Here is a 21221-nt window from a genome sequence, read left to right on the forward strand (position 1 = left end):
GGCACATCAGCAATCCACCTTATAACAGAAACGACAGAGGCAGGATCAGGACCGAGCAGGCGCACCAGGCTCATGGACGTCAACGAACAGGACACTCAGACTCCTCTGCCACGCACGTTAGCCGTGCCAACTCTTGTCCCTTAACTCAAAGCCGCAGTCGGGTGGGATGGCTCTCTGTCACCAGCTGGTGCAGGAAAAATACTCAGGCCTGACTCACAGACAGGTTGTTTTGATAATAGCCCCAAAATGGATTGTTACTGTGGCACAGCCCTGCTTAGGGGCAGCCCTAAAGGACAATGGTGAAGGGAAATTCTCCCCGTGGGCCCAGCTGCAAGGGGTGCCCTTGGGCACTCATGTTGTGTGGAGGGCGAAAATGGTCTGAGGCATGGATTTACATATACTCATGGGCAATGGATGGCAAAGAGTTTATTTGGAGGATGCTGCTTAGCTCGCACACGTGTTCAACCTGGAAGTGCAGGGAAGTTGACTGATGGAGCCAGAACTAGGAGGCAATACCTCCTCATTCTCTACAGCTCTCGTAAGGGCCCAGTGGGATCGAATGCCGGTCACCCACAGCAGCGAGGACTGGGACACGGCTAAGGCAGGCGAAATGAATGGGGCACTCACCTCCAGTGCAAAACTGTAGGGGGCACCGAGAAATTCAATCATCGAGGTTAATAATATTTTCATGTCTTTGTAAAAATCAAAATCAATATAAAAATTCATATGAACAAAGTATAAACATTTTAAGGAAAGGTAGGGTCAGTATTGCTCATTTTTTCCATTGGCCTCCAACTCTGCTACGTCTCAGCCCAGTACTGACCCTGCCTGTGGCCTGTGGCCAGTGGCCAGCTCACGGCATGGCATTTGTTGGCTCCTTCCCTCTTGGCTCTCCCAGGCCCTTGGCCCTTTCCCTAGGGTTACTACTCAGAATCAACTACCTCCACATAAGCTCTTATGTCAGGCTTTGCTTTTTAGTGGGGGGAGAGAGAAGGGATGAAATCCAAGCTAAGTAGCTAAGTATGGTAGTGACCACATGACGGTGAGTACTCACTTAATGTCATTGATAGGTTCTTGGAAACTTTGACTTGAAGGAAAACCACATGTAAAGAAACCAGCCTTACCATAGGCTAATTGCTATAAACAAGAGTTAACTTTCCACAACAGATCTCCGGCCACAAAAAACAACACCAAACTTCTAAATAAAGACCCAAACACTTCTAATAGTAAACATGGAAGTAAATGTGAGCTATACATATGCCTAAGAAAAATTAGTGAAAATAAGTAAGCATTATTTTCCAACCCACTTCTTCCAGGTCAGGGTCATGGTGGCCAGAGACTGTTCCAGAAGCTCAGGATGTGAGGCCAGAACTCACCCTGGACGGACACTCTTCCGTAACAGGGTGGACACACACACTCAGACTGAGGTGACTGAGACACGTGTATTCACCTTACACACCCATCTTCGGGATGTGGGAGGAAGCCAGGGGACCTGGAGAAAACTCACGCAGACCTGGGCAGACGTGAAAACATGTCACAGACAGCGGCCTGGGCCAGCAATTAACTTTTTTCCCCTCATCAACATTATAACAAAGTGGCATTGAATGAAATGTTATTTGAGGATATAATATATATATGTATACATACATGCTATATATATGAAGGATGGTTTTAAAAGTAAAGCGAAGTGCTATTAATAGTTGCACTGGATTACTGGGCATCAGTCAGAGCTGTCCCAGCACATCAGGACACATGGCCTGACAATGAGTTGTCTGCAATAATACAGACAATTACACTGAGGTGCCAAGAGAGTGAGATGCCAGGCTAAGAGGAGACTACAAAAAATGAGGCAGAAATGTCCCTCATCCTCCTAACCAGGGCCTGGAAAAGCAAACACACTTGTACAAAATCTCCAAACAGGTGCGCCCTCCCGCCCATCAAGTCCGTGGGCCTCAGGACCCCGTGGGCAGCCTCAGGCAGGCTGGCTCACACAACAGCAGAGGGGTCTTCAGCCTGGGCTCTGAGCAGCCACGGTCCCTGCTCTGGTTACCCCGTGCGATCTGGGTACCAGACTGGATCTGCTCCTTGCTCCCCCCTTCCCAGTTCCTGGACTGGGGGCCGTCCATTCTGCCTGCGGGAGGCCTTCCAGTCCCAGAAGGCTCTGGCAGCTGCCCCATAAAGAGCCCTGGGGACGTGGAGAAAGCGAAGGGATCAGAAGCAGAATCCAGGAATAGTGACAGCAGCGTCTCCATCAAGTGCTCTCACAGTGGGCCAGCCCCCCCCCCCCCCCCCCCCCCCCCCCCCCGCGCTGAATTCTCTGGAGACCTTGGGATGACCCTTGCCCCCGACCTCCCTTCGTCCCTGCCACTCTCTGACGCAGTGTGACCTTGACCATCTCTTCCGAGCTCTGGGCCTGTTTCCCCTTTTTCAAGGTGAGGCTCCGGGCTCCCGTAGGCTCTTCCCTGGTGCTGCCGGCTGGTGACCAAACCCAGCTAGCACTGCTGGGGAGTGGGCGCCCTGTCAGCTGACGCGGGACACGAGCGCCGCGCGCGAGCCAGAGGAGAGGGCGCGCTGTCTCCGCAGCGCTACCCTCGCACAGGTTTCCGCGGAGCACCGGTTCCATCGACTCACGTCCACGCCCAGCCCGCCGGAGGCCAGCTGACCTCCGACTCCTGATAGGAAGGGACTGCAGAGAGACCCGTGACCGGGGCCAGGGGCGGAGGCTGAGGAGGGGGCGGCGAGACGACCTCTCAAAGACTTTGCTCTCCAGCCCCGGCCCCTCCCTTTCGCCCACTCTACCCGGTGAGGCCTGGCTCCGAGGCTTGGGTGGGGCCGCTCAGCTCTTCGGGATCGCGGGCGACGCTGAGGGCTCTGGAGCCGAGCTTCCTCCCCCACACGCAGGTGGCCTTGCTGTGCTCCAAGCCCCTGCAGAGTCCCCAGCGGGGACCTGGGCAGCGAGGAGCCGGGACTCGAGGGGGGACCGGCCCGAGAATCCCACCCCAGCATCACCGCCCTCCCCTCCCCAGCCGCAGCGGCGATGGGGGTGTGGTCCCAAGTTTCTGTGGTGGCTTCCAGCTTTGCGTCCAGATCCCGCAAACGGTCGCAAGCCCGCAGCACGTTTCCCAGGAACCGACCCCCGTGGCGCGTCCCGGTTTCCACAACAGGCCTCCTCCAGAGGGGGCGCTCTGACGCGCTCGGGTAACGCTGCGCCACGGCGCGGGGAACGCTCTTATCGTCGCCCCCTGTTGCAAGCTGTGGGGGGGGCGGCGGAAAGCATTAGGGACTACGACGAGGTGATTGCCTTCGTGGGCGAGTGGGGGCCGTTCCAGAGCCTCACCTTCTTTCTGCTCAGCGCCAGCATCATCCCCAACGGCTTCAATGGCATGTCAATCATGTTCCTGGCGGGGACCCGTAGCACCGCTGCCGGGTGCCGGACAGCGCGAACCTGAGCAGCGCCTGGCGCAACCACAGTGTCCCGCTGAGGCTGCAGGACGGCCGCAGGTGCCTCACAGCTGCCGGCGCTACCGGCTCGCGGGGATCGCCAACTTCTCGGCACTGGGCTGGAACCCGTGCTCGATGTGGACCTGGAACAGCTGGAGCAGGAGAGCTGCCTGAATGGCTGGGAGTTCAGCCAGGACGTCTTCCTGTCCACCATCGTGACCGAGGTGGGTGTGTGAGCAGTCCTCGGTCTGTGTCAGTCCCCCAGGGGACTCCCCCCACTCTGGCTGGCCCGCCCCTGGGTTATGCTTCTAACACATCTGTGCAGCCCAAGGGACAGGGTTCACATTAAGCTCATTCTTGACCTCTCTGTCCAGCATGGAGAGGATGGAGAAGGGAGTATTATCGCCAACCGTCTTTTCCTTTCAGAGTTTCACAGCAGATGCAGTTGTTCTCAAGATGCTGTCCCAGGGAGGCCCAGCCGCAGGCTTTCCAGACGTGCAGGCTGAGTGGAGCTCTGCCATAAGCAGGAGGAGGGGTGTAGGGGGCGCTGCTGAGACCAAGTGCAGGCACAGAGGGGAAGGTCTGCCCGTTCCTGGCTACAGGCTTCTGGACGCATCAGGGACCTAGTGCCCTGCCATAGGCCTGCGGTTTGGCTTGGGGTCCTGTCTGGAGTCTCCAGTTTCTCTGGAAAGGAGCAAAAGTCCTGCTGGTGCCAGCCAAGTACAGGGAGCCGGAGGGGAGTCACCGTGGTCCTGAGGCACAGGTGAAAAGACAGGCACACGGACAACCCTGAGCACAGGGCCCGGTGTGGACAGAGGCTCCAGCTTATGCCGTTAGCTCCTTGGCATCCTAAATGGTTTGGTGGCAGGTTTTCCAAGTTCCAGAAGTCCAGATACACACATACTTCACCCCCTTCATTTCCTGCCTTGCATCTGGTAAGAGCTGGGAGATGCCGGGTGAGGGGCACACTTCCTTCTGAGGAGGGCATCCTCACAGACTGGTTTCCTGCCACCGGTCCTGCAGGAAGGATTCTCCAGCTTCTGGCCCCTCCTCTGCTCTACGTTCCTCCCAAGAAAATTGTGAGGGTGGCCTCTGCTTGTCCCCTTAGCTCAGCACGATGTGGCAGTCCGCAGACATGTGGCTGGCTTTGTCCTGAGCACCGGGCTTAGGCATCTCAAAGCTTAGATGCCCAGGGGGGACACCGGCCATGTTCCAGAGAGGGCTAACACCAGCCTTGGTTAGTAACAGGGTTCTGGAGCCTGAATTCAAATCCTGACTGGCTTGCTGTGTGGCCTGGGGCAGATATATTACCCTCTCTGTGGGGATAACAGGGTGAAGAAATACTCCAAAAAGTGGGAGGGAGCGGATAAAATTTGAGCGGAGTCTGGAAATATAAGCAGGGCTTATCCAGGCAATGACCATGACAGATTCCGGGAGCGGAATTCCTTAGACCAGGGTGGCTGGAGGTCAGAGGATGACAGGTGAAGCCAGAAATGCCTGCAGAGGCCAGGTCACAGTGGGTCTTGTAGGAATGTGGCGAAGTGGACTTTATTCTGAGAATAGAAAGGGTTCTACACAAGGGGTAACATGTCCAGGTTTGTGTTTTTAGGAAGAGCTCACTGTAGCTATTATGAAAAACGAGAAGATTAGTGAGGAAGCCAGGGGAATGGCCTTGGAAGAGACCGGTGGCCAGCCAGGAGCGGTGGCTGTGGAATCTACGGGACCTGTGCAAACTGGGCTCAGCCTGGGGACAACCTCAGGCTCCCACGGGCCTCGGTGCCATGCCTCGCTTGGGCCCTGAGCTGGCCTTGCTTCTCCGGATTTGATCCCTGAGGAGGGCCTCCTGGTGCTGGCCCACCCCCCGCCCACAGCCTGGCCGAGGGCCACCTACGGCTGGGGGCCAGCTCATCCCACCTCAGTTTCTGGAAGTGTCATCAGCTGCTAAGCTGGAGCTGGCCCCCCTGGCCGCAGCCCTCCCTGACAGCTGCGTCGGTCAGTCCCTTTGCCCTTCCTTGCTGGTTTTGTCCGCCTCAGGTGTCTGGGCGGGCAGCCGCCAGTACAGGTCCACAGCCACCCTATTGTGCCCTGCTGTGGGGATGCGCTTCACCACACACACACACACACACACACACACACACACACACACACACACACAGCAGGGTTTGTTTTTTTCTCACCAGCCTTTTCCTTCCTTGCTTCCTTTTCGAGTGGTGGGAGTCAAATAAAAGGCAGACAGTGGTTGGGAGGCAGGTGGGAGAGGCCCCAAGGTGACTCTCCCCAGGGAGTTGGTGGCACAGGAGGAGCCCTGCGGCATCCGTTCTGACTCCAGCGCTAAGTGCCCGGCTGACTGCAGTCTGTCACATCTCAGCTCCAAGCCTCCCTTTCCTCACCTGTACGAGCAGATGCAGGTGTGTGAAAAAAAAAAGGTGCTCAACACCACTGATTGTTAGGGGACTACAAAGGCAAATCGAAACCCTGATGAGATATCACCTCACACCCATTAGGATGGCTCGCTGTTATTAAAACAAAAAACAAAACAGAAAATAAGCGTTGGCAGCATGTGGAGGAACCGGAGTCCTTGAGCACTGCTGGCGGAAGGCAGACCGGCGCAGGCACTGTGGGACGCAGATGCGGTTCCTCAAAAATTAAAAACGGGGTTACCCTATGATCCAGCAACCCCACTTCTTGGTATCCACGCAAAAAGAATTGACAGCAGGGACTTGGAGAGATATTTGTACACCCATGGCCTTTACACCATTATTCAGAATAGCCAACAAGTGGGCGTAACCCAAGTGTCCATCAACAGCTGCGTGGGTAGGTGAGCGGTGGCCCAGCGGCTGAGCGGATGCGCCTGCCTCTGTGTCTTCGTGGTGATTTCCTTCCACGGGGCTGTGCGAAAAGTTCGATTTACTCGTCCTGTGCAGTAAATAAGAATCACGTCCTCTAAACTTTATTGTGAAGTGATCTTTGATCTAGTAGAAATAGCAGAGAATTCACATGGACCCTCCACTCAGGTTCCTGTAATGTTCACAATTTAATAACCATAATTCATTTATTCAAACCAAGAAATTAACGTGGGTTACAGTATTATTAACTAAATTTTATATCTTGTTTGAAGTTCAGCAGTTTTCCCTGAAAACTGGACTAAAAAAAAAAAAGAGGACGAATGTTCTCTTTCTGTATTAGGATCCAGTCCAGGGTTTTGCACCGTGTTGGGTTGAAAGGCTCTTTCGTCTCCAGTCTGGGGCAGTTCCTCTGTCTTTCCTCATGTTTCGTGGCCTTGACACTTTCTATGACCCCAACAGTTACTCTGAGGAGTGTCCCTCAGTGTGGATTTGTGCAGTCGGTCTCTTGATAAGATTGAGTTTCTGAGTGTTTTGGTAAGAATACCATAGAAGGGGTGTGTCCTCAGGACTCACAGCAGCGGTCACGTGATCTCAAGGTGATTTATTTCTGCTGATGCTAAGTCTGCTTGTCGACGGGAGAGACCTGGTTCTCCTTGCTGATGCCTGTACAGAATTACAGAGCAGCAAATCTAGCAGCAGGTAATCAGTTTATTACCTGCTATGTTCCCATGGAAGAGAACGGGACTGGGGAGAGTAGGGGGTGAAAGGCAAAGTTTCAGAGCAAAACAGGGCGACAAAAGCAAGAGCGGCTGAAGACCAGGGCGGCCAGCCCCGGGGCAGCCTGAGGCCAGGAGGCATGAGGCCCAATGGCCCGAGAGCCAAGAGCACCCCGACACCCCGAGAGAGAGAGAGAGAGAGAGAGAGAGAGAGGGGGGGGGAGAGTCCTTTGTTCTCGGGACTCATATAGTTGGTGGGATAGGAGAAAAAAGTCACACATTGATTAACGGGTAAATGCGGTGCCAGCTTTCCCCGGGGGAATGTGACTACCCAAACTTAGGTAGGTGTGGGGAGTCTCTTAGCCTGAATCCTTATCTTGCTCCAGACCCCATTTGCTCATCTTGTTGTAAAACAAATACATGACAGGAGGCAGTTAATTAAAATTGGAGCACTTCCCAAAGTCACTTATAGGCTCTTTCCGTAAGCACCAGGGACTCCCTCATAAAACAGATGGTGACCAGAGGTAGGCAATTAACCAAAGTTGTTTTATGGGCTCTTTCTCTGGGCACTGGGAACCCTCTCCCACATTCAGACCGTGGGATAAGAGCACAGTTTCAAGGCTTTCTTTCCCAGATAGTGGAAATGCTACATAGAATTTCAAGGACTTTCCTTCTTTCTTGCTAACGTAGTGTTTCTTTCGATGTTAGAACACCTGGCAGTATTATCAGACCAGGCTGAGGACTGCTGAGTTAATGTGTGAGACTTGTCTCCTTCCTCCTCCCTGCCCCGGTTTACTATTTATTCTACCTAATTGGTCAAAGACGTTTCCTAGCAACCAGGGTGCTACATTCTGGCCAGTAACAGGATCGCAGTCTCAGAGTTCTTCCTACGCTGTCTCCTGCCTCACGGTCACTCGGTTACGTCGATGTCTGCTGGGGGTCTCCACTGTACAGCTACACTTTCCCCCTTTATCGTTAGTAAATACCTCGGGGGAGACACCCCGAGGCTGTACAAAGTATCTCCTCTTTCTCTCCCGACTTTCACGCACCGATTACTGCACCCATCACAGGACTTTAACTGAAACAACTGTTTCTGTGGCACTTGCCGAGTGGTGATCTTTGTGTCTCCTGCATTCCTTCCAGGGGATCAGCTGGGAGCTGCAAAGAAGAACTTCCCCTTCACTCCCATGTAGTATTTATCTATACAATTATTACTTTCTATCGGTATAGACTCACACATATTTCTGTTTTCCATGCGTTATAATCTAATACTCTCCTTATTCATTCTGTTGCCTCAGTGGTGCCAGCTTGACCCCAGCTGTTCTTCACATTCAGGATAAAGAGTGTAAAAGTCAGGCTAGGGTCCTTCACCGGTCTCTGGAGCCAGGGCTAGAGGAGGACTGTGCGTGGCCCCGGGGGAGGCGTGCCAGTCACAGCACGAGCAGAAAGAACAGGAACACGTGGAATCTGGCCCAACACACTGAGACTGAAGCTTTGGCTGGGGGGGAGACAAGGGGCCCAAGCGTCTCAGGCTGTCAGACGATGGAGTCCGTCTCACTGAGACCAACGGCAGTGGCGAGAGCCGTCTCCACAGGCAGCACCCTCTGCAGAGTCCTTCAGCGTTATGGGCCCAGAGAGCCAAGGCCTGTGCGTGAGGAAGCTCAGAGGCCTCCAGCCCTGAGGCTGAAGGAGCAGGGAGGGGCCTGCTCTCCAGGACTAGGTGCCTGAGAAGGGCTGCAGACTGAGCCTAGTTTCTGGCCAGGGTCTAATCATGGGCTGGCCTCTGCCTCACACACACCCTCTTTTTTCATGGACCTTCTTCAGTCTGTGGGCTGGGAAAATGAGGCAGTCACCTCTGAGCCAGGCCCCACGCTCCAGAGGCCCTGGCAGAGCCCGGTTTTGGCAAGAACCACCCTTCCGTGGCAAGCCGCCGGTGGCCTAAGGCACGGCTACTTCCTCACCAGACAGAGTTGTGACCTCTCCGGCAGCCGGGTTCTTCCTCTAGAAACCCGTGGGTGGAGCGGCTGGTGGTTGTACCCTGAAGCGTGACGGAGTCTCCAGCAAAGGGCCTGGACCTCTGGAGCCTTGTGTGTCTTTTCTGTGACCTGGGGTCAGGGCACTGACAGAGCAGGACACACTGATTTCCACCCACAGTCCCAAGTTAGGAGGTGGGAACCTGGGGGCATCACTTCTGCTGACAGAACACTTACGGGAGGCATTGGGAGCAACAAAGGAGGGGAGGATGAGCCAGACTAAGCCTGGCGTCTGTCACGGGAGTGCATTCGGCAGCACTCAGGGACATCCCTCCCCTGGGGCCTGGCCAGCCTGGCTGGGCTCCGGCAAAGATGGAAACTTTAAGCTGTAAGCAGATTCAGGCAGTTTTCTTTCCATCACCCATGTAGGCTGTCTTGAGATACCGTTAGCCATTGCAGAGACCCGGCAGGTTTGCTATCAACGGAGCCTGAATGTTCACCAAGTTCGCACTCAGACGTGCCCTCTGGCAGATTCCAAAGGGGATAAGGTATGGGGACCTGTGCCCCCAGCCAACACCAGCAAGACTTTTATTTCTAGTCAGTGCTTCAGAAAAAGCTTGCCAGAGAACAAATAAAGGAGGCTCAGGGGCACTCCCTGGCTCTGGCCTGAATGTGATTCCCTGTTTCTTTGACAGCAGTCGCACCCCAAACAATCTGCTTGTGGCCTCTCAGCTGTGTTCCTCTGACAATGGCCACCAGGATCTCAGAATGTGCTTCTGTCCAGAGGCTGTTTCCTCCTCACCTCCTGCCAAGTTTCTGGATAAACAGACTTTGTCTGCCCCTCGTGGTGGGCCGCTGAGACCTCACACAGTCTGGGAGGTGGGGCAGCGGGTTGTCAAAAACTAGGCTTTGGCGGAGCTGATGGGAGCAGCAGCAAATGACTCGGGCCTCTGAAAGGACTGAAGTCTCTCCCCTGGGATGAGCCAAACTGGATTTACACTCAGGGCCCAAGCATGCCTGCCTTGTTGTCTGAAACCTTGGTGGGGTGGTAAGCATGTTTCGGGAGCCCCCAGAGAAAGGCAAGGATCCCCATGTGGAACAGAGATGGCGCACAGAGAAGGGAGGCTCTGGGGAGGGAGAGGCTGGGTTGACTCACACGCCCTAGCACTTGGCATAGACAGCCCGAGGCTAGTGGTTCCTGCTCTGTGTCCACCAGACTGTAGGGAAGCCTCACGGTGGCCCAGGCCCCATTCCATTTGCTCACATTATCAGAGTGGAGCCTGGGAGAGCGGTGGCGTGCTCCACGTTGGGCTGCAAGAGGAGAGCCAGGCCCCCGAGTGCCCCTTCTCCTTCCCTCAGGTGCTCCGCCCCCACCCTACCATCCCACTCAAACTGCCTGGGTCTGGGCTTTGGGTAAAGCCTCCCAGTGACCACAGAACCCTTCTCTGAGGCCTCTCCACCTCTGGCTGCTTTTTGTTTACCTCTGATATGAAGAAAGATACTGAGAACATTTTAAGGTTTAGTCCACCTCACTCTTCTGAGATCCAAGGTGCAGAGGCTGAACTCCTGGGGAAGGCAGGCAGGAGATTAGAGGGTTAGATCAGACGGGCCGTCTCCACTTTCCTTAGGTCTTTTTCTGGGGTTTTGTTCTGTTCTTTCATTTGGACTATATATATATATATTTTGGTCTCCTCAATTTGGCAGCCTCCCTGTGTTTGTTTTGGTGTTTTAGGTAGAGCTGCTTTGATTCCCTGTCTTAGTAGTGTGTTCTAGTGGGGGAAAAGACACCTGTAAATTGTGTGGGGCGGAGCCTTAGATGATCGTCAGGGCAGGGCAACCCGCTTCACTGCTTTGTGGCTCTGTTGTGGGGGCGGGGTGGGGGCAGGGGGGGGCGCAGAGAGGGGACAGCACTGCTGCCTGGCTTCTGGCGGTCTGCCTGGCACTGGCCCCATTTCCGGTCACTTCACCTGCCTCTGGTATGTGATTGTTGCCCTTCCAGCTGCTACCCTGGGGTTCCCATAGTTTTAAATCCGTGCTGGCCGTTTAAGCTTGAAAATCTGGCAGTTTTTTCTACCGCTTCAACCCCCACTAATTTTATAGCCGGAGGTAATGGGGATTTATTTTCCCAGCTCTGGAACCCTGGGCTGTGCGGTCTGGGTGGGGGCTGGGATCGCTCGTTCCCAAGGTGTTCCTCCTGATTTTTATCCACCACACGTGAATGTGGGACCCTCCAGTCCACGGCCGTGGCCTCCACCTCTCTGCCCCATCTCCACAGCTCCGACCTTCCAACCCATCTAGACGGATGTGGCTTCTTTAAATCCTTAGTTGTTGGACTGCCATACAGTTCGATTTTTTGAAGGTTCTGTGTGTTTTTGAGATCTGGTTGTAATTCTTTCTATGGCTGCATGAGGAGGTAAAGCGTGTCTACCTATGCCTCCATCTTGACCGGAAGTCTGGGAAACTTCTTTAAGCAGCAAGAAAAATATGATTTGTCATCTACAAGGAAACCCCAATAATATTTACGTTTGACTTCTCATCAGAAACCATGGAGACCGGAAGGCAGTGGGATAGGATAACATATTCACAGTGCTGAAAGAAAAATGATGTTAACCAAGAATCTCATCTCTAGCAACACAGTCTTTTGAAAATGAAATATATTCCCAGCTAAACAAAAACAGAGAGAAATTTGTGCTTGCAGTACTTCCTTACAAAAATACTGAAGGAGGTTCTTCACAAATAAAAATTTTTTGAAAAAACATAAAATATGCTCTGAAAAAACATGCTCTGGAAGCATGTTTGAAAAAAAATTCAAGTACCAAATAAATGGGAAGAGATCCCATGTTTTGTTCAGGAAGCGGAAGATTTAATATTGTTAAGGTGTCAACACTCTCCAAATTGATCTACTACAGAGTCAACACAAAAGATGCTCAATATTATTCATCATTAGGGAAATGCAACTCAAAACCACAAAGAGGTTCTCGACACCCACTGGGGTGGCTAAAATTAAAGACATACAGGACAATAACAAACATTGGTAAGACCGGGGAGAAATTGAAACCCTCCTTCATTGCTATTGGAATTGTAAAATGGTGCAGCCACTGTAGAAAAAAGTCTGGGAGTCTCTCAAAAGGTTAAATAGAGACTTATCACGTGACTTGGCAACTGCCCTACATATATTCCAAAAGTACAATAAAAATAAACACATATGTCCACTGCAAAACCTTACGCACAAAAGTTCATAACAGTATCATTCGTAACAGCCCAAAAGTAGAAAAGACCCAAACTCTCTCAGCCTGTGAATGGCTAAATGAAATGCATTTCCATGCAATGGTAGATTATTCCACCATAAACAGGGGCGAAGCACTGGCATGCGCCACCCAACGTGGATAAATGGACCTGGAAAACATACTCAGTGATCAAAAGCCAGTCACAAAAGACCACGTAGTATATGACTCCATTTGCATGAAATGTCCAAAACTGGGAAACCCTTGGAGACAGATAGTGTCCGAACGGTTGCCAGGCGCTGGGTGGTGATGCATTCTAAAATTAGTCAGTTCCGACAATTGCACAACCCTGTGGCTGTACTGAACGCCTCGGAAATGTGCCCATTCAAAGAGTGAATTTTGTGGCATGTGAATTAGGTCTCAATATAGCTGTTACAATCCAAAGGAATGAAATAGTCAGCTTCTTTTTCCCCCAACGGTCAAGAAATTTCCAGCTTTAAACCACAACTAAGTCATAAACAAGAAATTGGGGTTGCGTATATTCTATTATTAACTAACTACTGCTTCTTATTTCCCCCACCCCCTGGAATGAAAAATAACTATAAGAGGATGTAATTGAAATTCATTTTTAATTCTTACATGGATTAATGTGCATTTCTCATTTACACTCATCTCTGAGATTGCAGGCCACTGATAGAGAGATTTTGTACCTTATTGTAAAAGGTTGTGGAATACAAAGTTCTTGTTTCTAAGGATCTTTTTTGCTCCCTCAGGTTTAACTGTAACCTGCTCTGCTTATTTATTCCTGCTGTTCATTCTGAGTCATTATTTTGCTTAGGACAAGGGTGTAAAGTCAGTGGAAAGGGGACTGGCATGCAATGAGGCCTGTAATGTGTCAGGCCTGTGTCAGACGCTCTACTTACGTTTCCTGTCCAGTGCTCACGGCCTCCCCACAAAGGAGTATTACTGTCTCCCCTTTGAAGATGAAAAAGCAGGCTGACAGGGGTGAGTGAGTGGTCCAAAGTCTCATGGCTGTTAGCAGCACCCAAGACAGCCCACGTCCCTTGCTCAGCATCAAGCTGCCTTCCAGAGTTCTCAGTTCTGCACAGTCCTTCATGGCCCTTCACAGCTGTGGTAAAGGCAAAAACTTTGGCTGCCTGAAGAGTTCAACGTTGAGGGTGATTTTCAAAGGACACTGTATGATACCACACATTTTCCAAACTTATTTTCCATGACTCCTAATTGCTCAGCATTTGTTTATCGACAATGTGTTAGGCCCTGTACCACGGGCAAGCATTAGTTACCTCAAAGAGTTACGTGAGTAGGCTCAGGTTTTAGCACTCCGTCCACCTGGAGGAGAATGAGGAAGGGGCGCCTCTTCTCCACTCCAGCCAGAGAGCACAGGCTCAGGGGCCCAGCACAGAGCCCGCCCTGCCCCGGCCGGCTGGGCTCATGCATGCCCATGTGCATGCCTGTTCCACCCTATAAAGTATGCTTGACCTTGAATTTTGTGGAGGCTGAGACCATGTCTATTTCGTGCCCCACAGAGAGTCAGGCCCAGAGCAGCTGTTCTCTGAAGGCTGGATAAATGATTAAGCAACTCCCTTTACCGATCCGCAAGAACAAGGGCTGGTTATTCCGTGCTCTAGGCCTTCATTTCCTCAGTTGTACGTGGGAATAAAGAAAGTGCCCACTTCATGGGACAACTCTGAGGTCCCGTGAGACCATACCATGCGCACAGTGAGCGCTCAACCCGCTCTAGTGCTTGTTCCCATTATTACTGTCAGGAGGGATGAGAGGCACACCCTTCTCTGGCAAGAGTGATCTCCTGCCCCTTTTACCTGGTGACCTGGGCTTCTATTTCTTAAAGCAGAACTGAAGGCCAGATGGTCCAGCCACACGGAGCTCACTCTGCTCTGTTGAGAAATCTTGGTCTGAACCCCTGAGGATGAGAAGGACGCAGTCGTCCTGGGAGGACACGCTGGGGGCCCCCACCCTGCTCAGCATGGGCCAGTTGGTTCCCACAATCCCCTCTGTCCAGGGTGTGTGGGAGGGTTACGTTTCAGAAATGTTAGGGTGTGACCCGAAATCACAGGTCCAAAGGAATGCCAGCTAGCTCCTCACCAGGCCACCCCTCAGCCTCCGAGCTGGCCGTGTAGATGTGTTTGCGTGTACGGGTGCACACGTGCCCAGAGACCCAGGGCACAGGGCCATCCCAGCAAGGAGAAGACTGTCTCCCACTGAGCCTATCATGTCACTGTCAAACACGGAGACTTCCTGGGGGCCTTGGCCTTGGGCCCCCAAGACACACCCCTCAGGTCCCACGGTGCTGGGGACAGGCAGGACCTGTCCTGCCCAAAAATAGCCCCGTGGAGAGAGGGGCCCCTCTTCAGACTGACAGCTGATTTACTAGACTGCAGCTCCGCCAGCCCCAGCTGGAACTGTGTCTGCCAATCCTGTGACCTATTAGCAGGCCCTTTGCAGCTTTCCAAAAAGACTCCTCGGGCACAGCAACTACCCAGGAGAGGGCCCGGCCCTGGAGCCAACCACGGGGAGCCGAGAGGTCCGGCTGCCTTCCCCTGCATGCAGGCAGGAGGGGGACGTCCGAAGGGAGAAGGCAGCCTACAGGTCCCGGGCAGGCGGCCGCCATGTATGCACCACATCCAGTCGCCTCCTGTGCAACATGCCGTCGACAGGGCTTCTTGAGCTGTTCTTCCCAGAGGGAGAAGGGCCTCGAACGAGCCGGGGCTGCCCGGCGTCCAGTGAGAGCACGATGGCGAGCTGGCCCACGCCTCACCCTCCCCAGCGCCCCAGCTCAGGATGCTGTCCCCTGCTCCCCGAAGGGACCAGGCCTGAGCCGCTGCTTGAGCGGACTTCATGGGCAAGCAACCTGTGCACAGTCACACAGGGCCGTGACTGCTTTTAAAGTTCTGATAGCGGCATCTTGAAATTCTTAATTTTTGAACAAGGGGGTTTCTGCCTTTTCACTTTTGCACGCTGCCTGCAAATTACGTGGCCAGTCCTGCCCATGACCTTTGCTCATGCGATGTCCAGCGCCACACCTGACAGCCTCCCTCTTTCCTTTCTCTGTCTTTATGTCTTATCTGTCCTCTTCTAAGGCGGGGTCCTGAGAGAAGAAGTTAAGAAAACCATGAAGGAGAGAGAGACCACGTTATTCGAAGGGGCTCTTTTGCTCCACAGCAGACAGAACAGTGAAGATGGACAATGGACCCTCCGATACTTCTGCCGAGCTTGAGATCGGGGTGCTGTCAGATCTGGGGGCTCTGGGGGAGGCCTCCTACCCCTCGTCCTGCGGGCACACTCCTTGACGAAGTGTAGGGGAAGGAATTTAATAAGTTCATTTTGTCTGGCCTTTGGAGTTCGTGTCCAAAGCTGGAGACGTCTACGAGTTTGAGTTCAGAGACCTGAGCTGGTAACCCACATGCCCTTTTACTTGCTATGGCTCCTGACAAATGGCAGTCTCAGAGTCTCAGTTTACTCCTCTGCAAAATGGGTCACGGTCCACATCAGGAGGCTCTGGAGTCTCCATTGCTCATCTCGCTGTGTGTTGGAACAGATGCCAAGCCTTTTCTGACACTGGCCAGTGAGTTTGGGAAGCGGGTTGCCATTCATTCAGGTGCATGTCTTATTTACCTTTCCCAATCCCTGGGCTGGCCAGGCCCATGACTTTTGCCACACAATTCTGGAGAGTTTGTGACCTTTCCCTGAGCCCCATTCAGGGGTTCCCCAGTGATGCAATTCTACTCTGGGCATGGTCTCAGATTTCTCCTCAATCGTGCCCGAAGGGCGGAGAGCCCAGTTCCTGGGCCACATTGATTTTCTTCTATGCAGCTGTACCTGGATCTCCCACCCATGGCCAGCACCAGCGGCACCAGGACAGGCTGCCTCCCGAATCTGGCTGCTGTCTCTGTTCAGGACAGGGGTGTCCTCAGTGTGGAGGGGCTCCACCTGCAGGGTCCCTCTGGCCACCACAGAAGAGAGTAAGTCTACCGAGACATGATCTGCTTGGGGAGGAAAGGTGGTCGATCTCTCAAAGGAGAAGGGCCAGAAGCCTGTTCCTCAATAGGCTTTTATTGGGTTCAGTTTGCACAGGAATATAGGTAAAGCTCATCAGTCATTGTCAGGCAGTAAGGATCAAACAATAGATAACATACAAAGAACTACCAGGGCTTATTCTGAGTCAGGGTCTATTAGTTAAAGAGGTATAAAACTTTGGGGAACAAACTCATTTCATGCTTGGACCCTTATCAGAAAACTGAGGGCATTCTTAGCAAAGCATGTTTCACGGGATTTTACACATTCTTTCTTAGGCCTGATCACCCTGAGGGGAACCCGCCCTTTCCAGCACAGGGCTGCACTGCCCTCTGGCGTTGTTTCAGGCTTAAGTCAGGCAGGGCAAGTAAGGCAGCCAAGAGATTAAGAGGCTTCTTGCAGAATGAGGACTCAGCTATGTCAAAGCTGAGGGGTGAGGGTCAATCACCCCCTTTTTCTATAGCCCCCCCAAGTCCTGCCTTGAGGGCCCCTTTGTGACCATGCCTGTCTTTGGTTGTCCCTCCCTTGAGGACTCTTGCCCGTCATTTGCTAACTGGTCATCCACTCAGAACCAGGCAGGGTGAAGTAAAGGGGGCAGAGGTGGTGCCCCTGCCAGGAAGATAAGCTTTGTCTCCTTAGTGGCTTAAGATCCCAAGGTCTCTCACTCAGCCTTAGCCATGGCGGTTACAGCTTCTGAAAACAGGCAGGATGGCTTCCAACATTTAAGCACATTGGCTTCAACTTCACAGAGCGACCCCTTTGTGGAAGAAAGCGTCTAGGAGGGGCTTCTCTCAGGTCTCGACACTCAGGAACTGAGCTTCTACAGAATGAGTTTGTCACTGCACTGGGGTCCTGAGCACTGAGTGGCTGGGACGCTCAGAGCCCTGGGTAGGACAGCTGGTGGCCAGCCACCCCTGCACGTGGTGGTTGTGCAGGTCCTCCTCCCCTGTGCTTTCGGTTTGCCCGGTTCCCTTGGCTTTTCGTTTCACACCTTTGTCTTTCGTGCATCCTTACACACACCTCTCTCTGCTGCGGAACAAGGTGTGATGGAAACGTGTGAATTTGTGTTTAACTCTATTTCAGCCCTGCCGGTTGCAGCATCCTCCCATGTACCACGAGGTTGCAGTTTGATCCCCAGTCCGGACGAGTACAGGAGGCAACCAATTGATGTTTCTCTCTCACTGTATTCTCTCTCTCTCTCTCTTACTCTCCTCTCATTGATAAAGATATCCTCAGGTGGTGATTTTAAAAAAATTATTTTGGGAAACTGTGAATTGCTTCACAAACACCATGGAAGGGGCACCATCGCTGAGTGGTGCTGGGATGGGGAGCCGGGGGGTGGGAGGCAGGGGGTCTTTCCTCTGAACCAGTTATCCGGCCACACACAGCAACCTCCTGGCCCATACCCACTGACACCTCTTTATTTAAAAATGTATACACACACACACACACACACACACACACACACACACACACACACACACACACACACACACACACACACACACACACACATAGCCCTGGCTGGTGTAGCTCAGTGGATGGAGCGCCAGCCTGCGAACCAAAGGGTTGAGGTTGGATTCCCAGTCAGGGCACATGCCTGGGTTGCAGACCAGTTCCCCTATCCCCAGTAGGGGGCACTGGAGAGGCAACCACACGCTGATGTTTCTCTCCCTCTCTTTCTCCCTCCCTTCCTCTCTCTCTAAAAATAAATAAATAAAACCTTTTAAAAATGAATAAATAAAAGTTCATTGAACATGTTGACATTTCTGCACCTCCTTTGAGATTTGCTGAATTGATTTAAGAGCTGGGAGGAACTGGAAGTCTCGTAGAAAGCCTCATTTTATGGAGCAGCCAGCAGATTCTTGTTAGGACTACAGCCTGTGGGCCTCAGGGAGTGGGAGGCCCCACCCTTCTGGGAAGGAGGGTGGAGGAGTGTAGATGGGAAAGAAGGTACCACAGCTCAGTGGGGTCCTGGGTGGTGCCCCGAATGGGGCCCCAAGCTTGGCTCCTGGGGTAAATGGACCAGGGAGCACCGGGTTCTCTGGAGGAGTCTACTCAGAGCACATAATCACAGACCCCGCTGGGACCACTTGCCCCTTTCAACAAAGCAGAGGACACTTTTACACCGGGACCAAGTGACCTTGCCTCCGCCCTGCCCCTCAGGAGTCTGTGACACCTGCAGTGCCTTCCGACGCAGACATGCCACCTCTGCTTCATGCTGCTTTGCAGCTGAGGGCCTGGCACCCGTCGCAGCCCAGGCCGCGGCTCACTTCTCGCCGTGGGAAGCGAGCAGAGCCAGAGGTGTCGCTGTCCCTCTCAGAAGGGGAAGGGGCGTCGTCTCAGGGAGGGGAGTGGCTGCCCCGGGAAGAGGTCGTCAGCAGTCCACCCCAGGGCTGCGAGGAGTGTGCTCTTTGAGCCAAGGTGAGCCTGCCCTGGCTGCTGCTCACACCCCCTGGGGCTGGGCCTGCGGGGGGGCTGGGCCTGCGGGGGGGGGGGGGCTGGGCCCACGTGTCGTGCTATGCTCCCCGGCAGTGAAACCTGGTGTGTGAGGGAGACTGGAAGATGCCCCTCACCTCCACCTCCTCCCTGTTCTTCGTGGGCGTGCCCCTGGGCTCCTTCATGTCCAGGCAACTGTCAGACAGGTAAGGGAGCTGGGAGGGAGGAAGGGTGGGTGAGGGCTCCTTCTCCCTTTCCTCTCCAGAGAAAGAGGGGCCCCTTGGGCCAACAAATCAGTGACAGGAGGAGTCGTGATATCTCCTCTCTTCCTGCCCTCAGCCCCTTTCCGGCACCCACAGAAAAGTGGAGTCCTCCTATCACCGACCCCCTCAGAAAAGGCACGCTGCCGTCACCACTGCCTCCACCCCGCCCCGACTCTCCAGTGATGTGATACATTCACGAGCAGCCATCAGCCAGTCGGGGCCAGACAGCAAGCACCGCTTGCTAACGGTGCACTCACCTCGGGTCAGGTCCCTGACCAGTCCTGGGGGCCACGGAGCTGACCCAGAGCCCCCAATCTGGAGGAGAGGGCAGCACAGCTCAGGGAGAAGTGCCCCTGGGTGTTATGTGGGGACCAGAATAGGAAGGTGGGAGTGCTAAATGCCAGTGCTGGGGGAGACCACTCCCCAGGGAGTGAACATCCCTCCCCCAGTTACCAAGCCCAGCAGGACCCCAAGCTCAACAGCCTGAGACCTGAGTTTGGAAAATGGGGCAGGAGACAGCTCACACCTGTGCTCCCTTCCGCCCATTGGTCACTCTCAGAAGGTGAAACTGCGACTTAAGCCAACTACAGGGTCACTGATGGATGTTGCTGGAAGACACACATTCCACAGAGCAGTGGTTTGCGATATTGGTGGCACATTAGACTCACCTGGAAAAAGTGTTTAAATCCCAACATCCAAACTGCATCCCAGACAATAAGGATCTCGGGAGGCGGGTACAAGCAGCAGAGATTTTGAAGGTGAGTCCAAGGGCAGCCAGGTTGAAGACCACTGCATGGAGGGAGTCTTGTGCTGGAGTGGCAGAGTTCCCACGCTGCTGACGTCAGATGGGCCCCGCACTCTGCACCGCATCCGCCTTCTGGAAATGTGGTGACAGCTTCTACCCGTGGCCCATTCTAAAGAGATTTCCACGTGTCCCCTACTCTGCACTTTTGAGATATGGTGCTCCCACGGGAAGCTTAGAATCTCAAGGGGTAACTCTGGGGCACATGGATACGTGAGGCCTCACCAAGGAAGAACCTGGGCAGATGGGAATGGCAGGGGGAGAAGTCTGTCTTAGCCCTGAAAATAAGGAAGCCTGTGGCGACGCCTGACTCTGTCTGCACTGTGGCCGTGTCCACAGTGCCGCTGTGACCAGCTCCTGACGTGCATTGTACTGTGACTGCCGCATGCCATGCCTTGTGCTGGGTGTGCTCTGCAGGTTTGGCAGGAAAAACATCCTCTTCGCCACCATAGTGGTGCAGACTGGCTTCAGCTTCCTGCAGATTTTCTCTGTCAACTGGGAGATGTTCACTGTGTTATTTGTCATCGTCAGCATGGGCCAGATCTCCAACTACGTGGTGGCCTTCATACTAGGTAGGAATGGCTTCTCATCCTTGGGACTTCTCCTTCCAACCCTCCGAGAGGCCCGGGAAGAGGGGGGCTGCTGAAGGGAGTGCTTGTACTCAGCGCAGAAGGAAGCACCTCATGCTTCCAACATGTGACCAGCCTCGGACACGTAGGGGGTGAGGGGAACTGCAGCCACTTGTTCCTCCCCGATCCGGCCACGGGCAAAGCAGATAGATGTTCGTGGGGCACCGGCTCTGTGGCAGGTCCTGAACTGTGGTGGTGGGAACCAGCCACATAACAACCCAGACACATTTCGGGAGCACAGGGCTTGACAGAGGCGGCGAGTGGGGGTGTTCAGGGAAGGGCAGCCCAGGGATGTGGGTGAGCTGAGCTGTGACAGCCCGAGACATCTGCCTCAGACAGGGCAGGTAAGGGTTCCTGGCAAGCTGTACATGGCCCAAGGACAGACTTTCGATAGCTGGCGTGTCCGGTACACAGGTGTCAGACAGGAGTTCAGCGCCAGCCCGCCATCGCTGGGCAGATCTGCTCTCACCCCGAGTCAGAGCCCACCCCGAGGGCCTATCAGCGGTGTGCAGGACCAGCCAAGTTGCTGATAGGAGTCCTGTCTCCCAGCAGCAGCCTTGCTTTGGAAACAGCAGGCTACATGAGGGGGACCCACCAGCTAAGGGCCATGAGGAGGCCCCAGGGCCCTCACCAACTTTTCCTTGGGGGAAGGGAGGTGATCCAGGAAAGTGGATCAGGAAGTCCACCGGAGTGAGAGTCTCCAACATGCTCCCTGAGCCCACCTGCTCTGTCGGAACGGGTGAGAGAAGGGGAATTGAAGGGCACCTCTGGGACCACAGACACCAAATGCCATCATGTCTGTGTGATAATATATCTCGTGGGCTCGGTGCTGTCC

General features: G+C 53.7%; 1 protein-coding gene across 1 annotated transcript in view; it reads left to right on the forward strand.

Moving 5' to 3' along the window:
* Positions 1 to 1036: 1036 nt before the first annotated feature.
* The window catches only part of LOC119037703 (solute carrier family 22 member 4), a 40522-nt gene continuing 20337 nt past the window's right edge, over positions 1037 to 21221 (forward strand). The window contains 8 exon segments of the mRNA XM_053672759.1: positions 1037 to 1042; positions 2104 to 2266; positions 3088 to 3405; positions 3408 to 3497; positions 3500 to 3553; positions 3556 to 3665; positions 18789 to 18898; positions 20175 to 20329. Coding sequence (XP_053528734.1) covers positions 1037 to 1042; positions 2104 to 2266; positions 3088 to 3405; positions 3408 to 3497; positions 3500 to 3553; positions 3556 to 3665; positions 18789 to 18898; positions 20175 to 20329 — 1006 coding nt within the window.

The sequence above is a fragment of the Artibeus jamaicensis genome, unplaced genomic scaffold, assembly GCF_021234435.1.
Source record: "Artibeus jamaicensis isolate MK-2021 breed Jamaican fruit bat unplaced genomic scaffold, CSHL_Jam_final contig_786, whole genome shotgun sequence".
NCBI classification, from domain to species: domain Eukaryota; kingdom Metazoa; phylum Chordata; class Mammalia; order Chiroptera; family Phyllostomidae; genus Artibeus; species Artibeus jamaicensis.